This window comes from Monodon monoceros, unplaced genomic scaffold, assembly GCF_005190385.1.
Source record: "Monodon monoceros isolate NGI ecotype Baffin Bay Population unplaced genomic scaffold, NGI_Narwhal_1 Super_Scaffold_21, whole genome shotgun sequence".
NCBI lineage: Eukaryota > Metazoa > Chordata > Mammalia > Artiodactyla > Monodontidae > Monodon > Monodon monoceros.
Window position 1 is genome coordinate 160522791 of NW_021703778.1, and position 11447 is coordinate 160534237.

An 11447-nucleotide genomic window follows, 5' to 3' on the forward strand; every position below is an offset into this window, starting at 1 on the left:
ATTTTAAATACTCCTGCTCTCTTTTTCAGGAAGAAACCAATCCTGCTCGTGCATGGCGACAAACGCGAAGCAAAAGCTCACCTACATGCCCAGGCAAAGCCTTATGAAAACATTGCCCTCTGCCAGGTAAGCTACTCATTGCCCTTCGAGATCATGCTTAGTCTGAGAGTTGGAAGGAAATTGAGACCTTGAGTCTATCCACCCACCTAATGCAGGAATCCTCTCTCCAGCATCACCAACAGACATCTCTCCAGCCTTGGCTTAAACGCTTCCTGAGGTAGCTCATCCTATTTGCGGGTACCCCTCATGGTTGAAAGATTTTCCTTTATGTTAACCTGATATCTCTGTAATTAGTCAAGGTTCTCCAGAGAAACAGAACCAATAAGGGTGTGTATGTGTGTGTGTGTGTGTGTGTGTCTGTGTGTGTGTGTGTGTGTCTGTGTGTGTGTGTCTCTGTGTGTGTGTCTGTGTGTAGACAGAGATTTATTTTCAAAGAACTGGCTCATGTGATTGTGGAGGGTGGCAAGTCCAAAATCTGCAGGGCAGGCTGGAGACCCCAAGAAGCACTGATGTTGCATTTTGAGGCCAAAAACCGACTGGAGACTCATTCCCTCTTCCTGCAGGGAATCAGTCTGTTTTTAATTTCCTTTCCACTTTTCAACAGACTGACTGAGGCTCACAAACATTCTGGAGGGTAATCTCCTTTACTCAAAGTCCACTGATTGAAACGTTAATCTCCTCAAAAAATACCTTCACGGCAACATCTGGCCAAATATCTGGGTGCTGTGGCCTAGCCAGGTTGACACACACAATCTTCTTCCTCTGCCTTCTACGTTGGTCCTAATTTTCCCGCTCTGGAGCCACATAGACTAAATCTCCTTGCACATGTCAGTGATTCTCATATCTGAAGTCATCTATTTTGTCCCCCTAGTTTTCTCGTTCAGGTTAAAGCGTTCACTTTCTTCAGTTGTACCTGGTATATCAAGGGTTCCCTATCTTTCCCCAACCTGCCAGCCCTCTGGTTGTATCTATTTTGTCCATGTCCCTGTGGAAACGGAGGCTTCAGCATTATTGAGCAGGTTTTTTGGATTCAATTCAGTGGCAGTTTCTTTCTCTGAAGGCAGCTCAAAACTGGTAGTTTTTATTGTGACATTAGCTGCCATTGACATTTCACCCATAGCCCTTAGTTCTTTTTCACAAGAATCACTCAATACTGGAGAGACCCATAGATCGATCAGAAGCAGATCTGTTAGAAAACTACCTTGCGAGTTGTATGCTGCGTGTGATCCTAGTCCGATGAGGGGCGTTAAGTGGTCTCAGAACAGGCTTGGTTTGCTGGGACCAAAGCAGAGAAGAGGCGAGAAGGCTGTTTCTTTATATATTCCCATAATTTTGCCCTGATACTTTCCAGTCAGTTCATGGAAATACAGTGTGACCAGTGAGTCCTGGAGTTTCCTTAGGACTCCTTGTTTTAGCCTCCACGTCTGAAAGGATCTTTTCATGTGTGACATTTTGTGTAAGAAGCAGGCACACTGGGCGGGGAGGGGAGGCAAGGGGGTAGCATGGAATTCAGAAAATGTTAACATTTATCATTTCCTTCCTGTGGTGGTTCTGAAGTGGCTGGTGTAATATTCACCTCTTCCTATTTGAGCAAGTTGGTCAGTCCATTCACGAGCAGCTTGATGAATGAGTCTTTCATGGCCCTTTTCTCTCCTGGCCAATAGCTTAGTGAAATTGGCTCAGGATTTCTGCTCTTGGAGTACAGAGGCAAGAGTGAATTACATAGAACCTAATTATTTTTCTTTTCCATTTTCCTTCTAACGTCCTTTTTCCTCCATCCATACAAGGTAAAAGAATTCCAACTCACGTTTTATCACTTCTTCTAGCTATAGAATATTATCTGTGTGTGTATGTGTATATTTTTAAAGATTAAAACAGTGAGAAATCTCAACCTGATCAATTTTAAACCCGTCTCACAGCATTTTTCCTGTGATGTAACTCACTGTACTTTATGTAGTTGGAATTTTTAATTATTCCATCTCTTTATCCATCCTGTTTGCAGCTCACCTTCTACACAGGATATGCCTTTGCTTAGCAGTTGCCTAAAATCCCCTTGTTTTGCATTTGTTTCCAAAAACAGAAGAGGTTAAACTGCAGTAGGATAGCACTTATCATACTAATAGTGGGCAGAAAATAAAATAACATGGGAATCCTGAAAAACAGCAATAAAATCAATGGAAATACAAAGTGTTTTTCAAATGTACTGAAAGGAGAGGTGGTGGCATGCCTAGTGGCATGCTTCAGGCCAGCCACTAGAGGGCGTAATGAGCCCTGTCTTCCAAACCTTGTGTGAAGAGCCTCCGTAAGCTCCCAGCTCTAGTCTGAGGGACATGGTGATTGCCCCATCCTGACTTATTGAAAAACCTTTATATCTTGTCTTTAAAATGAATTTTTGAATTTTTTTTAGCAACGTAGTGTCACTTGACTAAGCTGGGTCACGTTAAGTCAAAGAATAAGTGGATGCTGACACTTTTCCCATTTTGCACACCTGGTGGTCCAGGTTCAGACTTCCTGGGTTCTGTCCCAGCTCTCTGCCCGCTAGCTGTGTCATTCTGGGCCCATCACTTAACCACTTAAAGCCTCATTTCTTCATCTTTAAAATGAATTACTAATACTGTATCTCATAGGTTATTGGGCAAAGAATTTGGTGCATTTGCCAAAAAGAAGCACCCATTAAATATTATCTGTTGAAATTATTATCATCCTTGCTTTTGTGCTTAGACTTGCCCAAAAGCCCACAACAAATCACAAAACTAAACTCAGAAGCCAGGTATTTTGACCATTGCTTTTTCTGAGCTAAATATCAATTTACAGAGTGGCAGCCTTTGTTCTAATTTTGTAATTTAAAGACGTGAAATACTGGGATTAGCATATACACACTACTATATAAAAAATAGATAACCAACAAGGAACTACTGTATGGCACAGGGAACTATACTCAGTATTTTGTAGTAACCTATAAGGGAAAAGAATCTGAAAAAGAATCGAGATATATACGTATCAATATAACTGAATCACTTTGCTGTACACCTGAAACTAACACAACATTGCGTTAATTTTTTTTTTAAAAGAAAGACATGAAATGCACTTTCCTGCTCACTCTTCTGTGACCAGTCCACACAAACGTGTGCCAGTCTGTGAGCAGCCCGAACACTGAGTTTACAAGAGTAGTGAACTTGGCCATCTGTCCGTGAGCATCCCCAGGACGGGCTATGTCATTCTCACCTGTGTGTTCCAGTTTCCCATCGCTGCCCCCAGCAGACAGGCCCACCTGTGGAGAGTGGGCAGGGGGGCGCTTTGATTTTAATAGCACTTGATTCCATTTGTAGAGTGCTTACCCCGTGCAGCTCCTTTTCCTAAGCGTTTTATGTGTACTTCTCTCATTTATTCCTAACAACTCCCTGAATCTCCTAACAGTACCCTCATTTCAAAGAGTAGAAAGATGAGGCATAGAGATTCAAGTATTTTCCGAGGCATAGAGATTCAAGTATTTTCCAAAGTCCTACATAGTTGTGAAGACAGGATTTGTGTCCATACACAGAATTCCTAGCTGGTAAACTATTCTTGACATCTCTATTTATTTTAACTTTTTCATCTTGAGGCCTAACCAAGGTCTTGCCATACCGGATTTTAGATAAAATGTTTTACTTCCCCACCTACCCCCCCCCCATTTGTTTGTAAAGATATCATTTTAAAACATGAAAAATGGATTTAATATATTTTTCAGCATCTTCTGTGTTATAAATGTAAGAAAACTTTTAATATCATAATGTCTCAATACTGCCACCACTTTCAATGTTTCTTTTAAATATGCTTTGAAAACTTTGTGTATTTCTGTATAAGCCAAATATCTAATTTTAAAACGTTGCATAGAGTCTCGTTTGTTTTTATTAGTTTTCTGGCTTCTAAGGAAATTAGGCTTCTCACTTCTAATTAGTGTAATTAAAATGCAATATGTGTTGAATCATTCTGGGTAATGAAAAAGAAGTTTTTTAAAAAATGAACCTCACTGGATGCTATTCTAAAAGCTGTTTTGAATCTACAAACAATAAATGCTGGAGAGGGTGTAGAGGAAAGGGAACCCTCATACACTGTTGGTGGGAATGTAAATTGATACAGCCACTATGGAGAACAGTATGGAGGTTCCTTAAAAAACTAAAAATAGAGCTACCATACGACCCAGCAATCCCACTACTGGGCATATACCCTGAGAAAACCATAATTCAAAAAGAGTCATGTACCACAATGTTCATTGCGGCTCTATTTACAATAGCCAGGACATGGAAGCAACCTAAGTGTCCATTGACAGATGAATGGATAAAGAAGATGTGGTACATATATACAATGGAATATTACTCAGCCATAAAAAGAAACAAAACTGAGTTATTTGTAGTGAGGTGGATGTACCCAGAGTCTGTTATACAGAGTGAAGTAAGTCAGAAAGAGAAAAACATATCCGTATGCTAACACATATATATGGAATCTAAAAAAAAAAAAAAGTCATGAAGAACCTAGAGGCAAGATGGGAATAAAGGCGCAGACCTACTAGAGAATGGATTTGAGGACACAGGGAGGGGGAAGGGTAAGCTGGGACAAAGTGAGAGAGTGTCACGGACATATATACACTACCAAATGTAAAGTAGATAGGTAGTGGGAAGCAGCTGCATAGCACAGGGAGATCAGCTCAGTGGTTTGTGACCAGCTAGAAGGGTGGGATAGGGAGGGTGGGAGGGAGGGAGACGCAAGAGGGAAGAGATATGGGGATATATGTATATGTATAACTGATTCACTTTGTTATAAAGCAGAAACTAACACACCACTGTAAAGCAATTATACTCCAATAAAAATGTTAAAAAAAGATTAAAAAATAAAAACTGTTTTGGCGATCAAGGGCTTGTCCACTAGAGGGCAGTAACAACTTTAAAAACAAAAAAAAGTTGACCTGAATCTTTTCTAATTTAATTTTCAATAGATAGGGATATTATTGAGTTTTTAAAAAACAAGTAACTTGACCTCTTTTTTATCCTAGGCAAAGTTGGATATTGCATTTGGAACACACCACACGTAAGCAATTTTTATGAAATGGGGAGGGGAGGATATGAGTTTAATAGATCAAAGGATGCTCTTCAGAAATCGCCCTTAGAGGGACTCACATGTGATGATTTTGCTGGGGGAAAAGCTATCACTTAGGAAGCAGAGGAAAAGGAGTTGTTTCTGAACAGCCTTAAGACCAAGTACCAGGATTCTGGCTCTGGACATGAAAGTCTGAATCTGTGATGCGGTTTCTGCTTTCTCTTGAGGGCGTTCATTATAGCCAACTGAGGGGGATAGATTGTGGTCCGCGGTTACGCATGACTGTACGTGCGGTAGTCACATGCCTATGGATTCCACCACTTTAAAGAGGGTCTTGTGAATTTCATAAGATTCTGAGTTGCGTCAAATAGAATATTGTTGGGTCAACTGTGCTGTGATTGAAAGAAGAGCTGTTTTACAAGAAATTGTCATCTTGAGAGGCTGGTACCTGTCCCTGCTTCAAGACATCTCAGAAAATTCTCTTAGGATAATTTCTGAGACATTGCAAACAACAGACAGGAGAAACTTTTCTCTTACTTCCTACTTGATACATATCAGCTTGACTCCCGTTTTATTTGAGTCTTACTGTTTAATGGAGCCATTTTACATAATTGTTCTCTAGCTGAGAAAAGAATAAGACATGGTTGCCTCGATTTCAGTATTTTTGTAAATCATATTTCTCTAGAAATATGTCACACTCAAGAGTGACAAAGGGCTTCCCTGGTGGCGCAGTGGTTGGGAGTCCGCCTGCCGATGCAGGGGACACGGGTTCGTGCCCCGGTCCGGGAAGATCCCACATGCCGCAGAGCGGCTGGGCCCGTGAGCCATGGTCGCCAAGCCTGCGCGTCCGGAGCCTGTGCTCTGCAACGGGAGAGGCCACAGCAGTGAGAGGCCCGCGTACGGCAAAAAAAAAAAAAAAAAAAAAAAAAAAAGAGTGACAAAGCCTTATCTTTCTTCTAGACCAGCAGTGGAAACAGGTAGCCTGCTGCTTCAGGCATGTCCCTTTGCATATCTGTCCCTAAGGCAACAAGGAATCTCATGGGAGGAAGTGTTTGCCCCGAGTCTTTCAGTGACCACTGTTTTCCTGATACTACGCCAAAAACGAGGGCATACGTTCATCATTCTCTTTGTAAGCTTTAAGCTATATTTTGCCAGTCTGTCTCCAGAAAGGAACCAGAGCAGAAAGCACTGAGCCACTTTGTGAAAGGATACCTATCAAGCATACATTATCTGGTCTTAGGTGCTCTTGTGTAAATGTTGCTGCATTTACCAATCACCCCTAATTGGTAACTTTAGTGTAATGGAGGGTTGTTGAGAGTGACCTCAAGCACCTACCTAGCTGGAGTATCAGGCACAGAGCTCACAGAATGCTAATTTCAGCAAAGGATACAAAATAGCACTGAATAGGCTGAGTCAGAATCTTAGGCTCCTATAGCTGCACCACCGTGGGAGACGCTGATGGGTGGCAGTAGTAGTCAGCCGTCCTGGGAGAGATTCTGCCAGTAAAGCGTCGCACCAGATGGATCCTTGTCCCCCGCCCTTAGCTGGAACCCTAGCCTAAATACCTTACTGATTCCAGAATACATTGAGCAAGCCCTGTTTTGGATCCTGGGCATGATTTGCTAGACCTGCAATGTGGGGTTCCTGTGCAGGGCACATGTTCTGTGCCTGCAGCCAGCGTTTCTTGGGCACTTTCACACTGCACTTAATATGCTAGCGAGTCATAGGAGAGCCTGGGTCAGGGGAGGGACTGAGTGCTGGGCTGGCCCAGATCTGACACAGTGGCATTTGAGGGGGATGGAGCTATCCTTTTTTTTTTTTAATGCTATTCAAAAAATTACTTGGTCCTTTGTCTTCATTTTATAGACTAGAGGCCCCAAGTAGGTAGGCAGTTTTCCTCCAGCCAGTGTTGGGAGACAGGACTAGAACTGTTTATTTTTGCTTAAGTTCTTAATTTACTTTTGTTGTTTCCTCACTGCTAAAATTAAACCTGTTTCCTTTGGTGCGCGCACACGCGCACACACGCACACGCGCGCGCACTTTGCAAGCCCATTCTTCCTTTGCCTCCAACACATACATTTTGCAGGTTAAACCCAGCAGAGTTCCTCATTCAGAGTTGAAAGTGCCTAGGGAAGTACTGATAGACCCTTTCCCCACTCTGTAGTATGTGTGTAGTTTACATTTTGTTAAAATGCCAGTATTTTGTAGGAGATTGAACTCATGCCTTGAAATTACTTTCAGTTGTTCGTTTTAAAATATTTTAAGAGTTATTCATTAAATATCTATTATATTCTTGAAGCACAGCTCAAGGGAATGTAAAGTGTTTTAAGACGTAGTGGCTTTTGTCCTTCTAGCTTGTAGTCTTTGGGTGAGAGAGGCAAGACAAACACGTGAGCTAGGAAAGAAGGAAAGCCTTCCAGCTCCTGGTGACAGGTGTGAACACGTCCCCTGCCTCCCCCAACAGAGCGGAGCTGCCACAGTAACTCTGAAGGAGTCTCTGGGGTCACACTTGCGTCAGCTGGCGGGTGCTGACCACGTACTACTTGCGGCCCCATCCCCCAGGAACTCATGGTCCTCTTAGAGACAGTGAATGTGCTCCATCCCTGCTTCCAGGATGCTGTGCAGTCCCGGGGCTTATCTCATAGTGCTTTAGAATGCTGAAGCTCTTTGGTGGCCCCCAGAGCTGGAAGCAAAGGCACCTCCCACGGCCCTGAGAATCCACAGGGGGAGGGAAGCGTCAGATCTGGCTGTGCAGCCCGGAGCAGACTGCAGGATGAGTCTCTCTCCTCTTCGGGCTGTAGCAGGGCTCCCCTCCGTGTGACCCACTCCTGCCCCAGTAGCATGAAGTAGCTGCGGCCTGCCCAGCCCAAGGGAAGCCGTGCACAGCAAGAGGAGGATCCAACACGTGTGATCCAAATAAGTGCTGCTTCCGGTTCACGTGGGGAGCTGGGTAGTCCCCATGAGCTCTCCTAGCCACGGATTCTGCAGTTGTAAAATGGGAATGATAGCGCCTCCTCTGGATTGGGTGGCATTCTGTGCGCTAGCATTCTGTGCGGCTTCTAAAGCAGTGCCTGGTACATAAATGCTCCACAGACATTAGCTTGCCTCCCCACTGTGCAGGAACAGCTTCAAATAGGGGAAATGTCCCTTCTGCCACACCCATAGCTTAATAGATAATACGCAGGTCAGTATTTTTCAGGGAAGACCTCATTTCTTTATATGTTTTATCCATTTTTAACTCTGACCTTATTGGGACATGCCATTTTGTCTATGAAAAGATTAATATGACTCCCCTTAGATTAGTTCTCAATGCTATTTGATAGGATTCACTGACATTAGTGCATGATTTTCCTGTTAATTGATACCTTAACTAATGGAAATATTTGTCAAAGTTAAATCATGAATTCATAACTGGCTTATTCTTAATTACAGTCAGCTACTAATGTGGCAACTGTGTATGTAAATTTGCCCAGATTTCAGGGAGCACATCTCATACATGGAGAGAAGATTGGCTCAACAGCTGTCATTTCTCTAGCTTTGCATTAATTTACCATTTGCCAGCTTGGGTTAAATTCTCGTTCTGGCAAGAGCTAAATCTCATTCTCTGTATAGTCTTTTCTGTACTTTTTAATGCTAATAACCCCATTCGGTTGAGATAGTATTTGGGATGTTGTTTATTTGAGAGAACCAGTGGTTCATTTTTTTCCCACGTGTAAACTGACTTCCATCAGTAAATGTTAAGTAGCATTTTGGCCTCCATAGAAATAAGGTAGAGTTACTGCCTTGAGTGAATCTCTAGTTGGGGGAGGGAGAATTTAGGTTCCTGAAATAATTAGAAAACCATCGGGAGGCCAAGAACCATCCGAAAGTAGATGGCAAAGTAAAGCAAGGCATGGAAGCAGTAGAGGGAATGTACACCTGGAGTGTTTTACATTTAACAAAACATGTACTGCGTTTCATTCTCACATCAGCCCTATGAAGTGAACACGGGGTTGATCCTTTATGCCACAGTGAGAAGCCGAGGCTCAGGGGACATGGAATGACTCAGAGATATTAAATGACTTACGTAGGGTCCTATGGCTTCTAACTGATGAACACTGGTACTTAGGTCTTCCAGCTTCGGATGGAAAGCTCTTATCTGTCCTGTTTCTTCCCTCTCACTGGAATTAAACTAAGAGAAATAATCTGATGACTGGGGAAGCCCCATGGGAAAGAAGGGAATCTCTAGGGCTGATTTGAGTAAAGGGAGAAGAAAAGGGAAGACTTACCTCAAGCCCAGGTACACACTGGTGACAAGTCTGGCGTCTATAGAGTATGAAGAAAGATCAGTCTCTTGAAAGTGAAGCATCTTTCAAACTTAAACTGCAACCCACAGTAGGAAATGCGTTTGTCATTTCAGTCTGCTGCACGTGTCTGTACTGATAAGTGCTGAAACCGGAGTTTCACGAACCAACACTTAAATATATGCAATATACTCTTGAGTTTCTAATTTATTCTGTTGCAGTTTTTTTTTAATGCGAGGTAGCCACAGCATAGCAAGAGGTTGTGACCATACTCTGAAAACACTGGACAAGAAGATTCCTGTTGTCCCTGATAGTAATGGGTGATGCTGAATAGATAATAAGGAGCCAGACTACAGTGTGGGGAGGGGTTTAAAGTGCCAGGGCTGGCCACGTGGACGGGATGGAGCAAAAGTTCATTTACCACCGAATACTGAGCATTTTGGAAGGTGGTTTTCCACTTGTCACTTAAGCAGACTTTGATAACAATGATGTATGGAAGAAAAGAAGACTAAATGTTCAAAGTTGGGATAATGTAATAAGAGTTTAAAGGATTCCTTTAGCTATTGCATTTGCATTAGAAAGGTATTGTGAGAGACTGTTAATGCTTTTTGATCCTTTTTCTGTTTTTAAAGGAAAATGATGCTACTGCTATACGAAGAAGGCCTCCGGGTTGTCATACACACCTCCAATCTCATTCACGCCGACTGGCACCAGAAGACACAAGGGTTTGTAGGGTTCCGTTCATTTCTTCGTAGTCACTGTGTGTGCTGAGAAAGGTCAAAAGCGAGAACATTTGATTTATTCTTTTTCTCCTGTTTTTTAATTGTGAAAAAAACCAGAATTATGGCATAGAAAAGAGACACATGCAAAAAAAAGTGATAGTCTTCTTTTACTACCTCCCCCCAGTTCCTCTCTTGAGGTAGCCGGTGTTAACCGTTTAACACATAATCATCCATAACTGCCTTTATTATACCTGTAAACATACATATTTATACACCGTAGTTTTTACAAAATGGCATCATACATACACTCTACAGCCAAGTAGATCCAAGGATCTGAGGCAGGAAAGAGGATGAAAAATGAAAGGCCTGAACCTATTATTTTTCCATTAAGACCCTCCTGATAACTTTCTTGGTCCTCACTTATTCCTGCATCCACTTGTACTTGCCACTTCCCAACAGGTATCAAAAGAAAACTTGGGGGTTGATTGTGCACTAAAAATGTCCCCTCACCCCCAGTCAGTTTAGTTTCCCATAAAACAAATCTAAACGGCTGTCCTTTTAGAGCCTGTAACATGGTTGTGAATCTCCAAAAGAATTGAACATGAAGGTTTTTCATGGCTTTATTTTATTTTATTTTTTTAATTACTAACCCTTTGTCCTTGGTGCATATATTCCAGATCTAGGTTTTGATCTCCTAAGAGAAGTTTAGGTTTATTTTTAGGGATTTTAGGGACTTGTTCAAATCGTTTCATCCTTTGTTCTCCTTCCCGATAAGGCTTCATTATGACCAGCCTTAATTTCGCTTTCTTTCACTTAAGCTAGTCTGCATGTCTCTGCTTTCCTGTGGTAGAAGGAACTCACCCTTTCAAGGTTCGAGTATCTTCCCCTGCATCTTCCTCCTCATTCCCTCGCTCATACCATTGCCCAGCCTGGGCTAGAGCCCTATTCTGGGGCTCTGACTGAACCCAAGTTAGACCTTCAGTTGAGCTGAGACAGAGAGCCTCCCAGCCCCCATCCTCTGGGCCTGCTGGACCTGAGTGGGCCGGGCAGCATCACAGCTGCCTCTTCCCTCACACAGCCTTTCCCTGAGCCAGGTGTGTGTCGTCCTCTCTTCACTCCCCTTCCCCACCATAGAAGGTGGCTTGATCCCCTGTCCCCACTGCCTGATGGTTTTCCTACAAACATGTTCTAGTTGCCAAGTGTCCCCACTTAAGATATGCTTCTCAAAATGCAGCGTTGTTCTGACGGGTTCAGGGTCTCGGGGATGGATTGTCTCTAAGAGCCTCAGCCGCGGTGCTTTTTTTTTTTT

At 42.8% G+C, this 11447-nt stretch overlaps 1 protein-coding gene across 1 annotated transcript in view; it reads left to right on the top strand.

The window, feature by feature from the left end:
- The window catches only part of TDP1 (tyrosyl-DNA phosphodiesterase 1), an 83635-nt gene that overhangs the window by 12839 nt on the left and 59349 nt on the right, over positions 1-11447 (top strand). The window contains exons 5-7 of the mRNA XM_029239740.1: positions 30-126; positions 5090-5124; positions 10049-10141. Of these exons, the coding sequence (XP_029095573.1) occupies positions 30-126; positions 5090-5124; positions 10049-10141 (225 nt within the window). The remainder of the gene's footprint in view (positions 1-29; positions 127-5089; positions 5125-10048; positions 10142-11447) is intronic.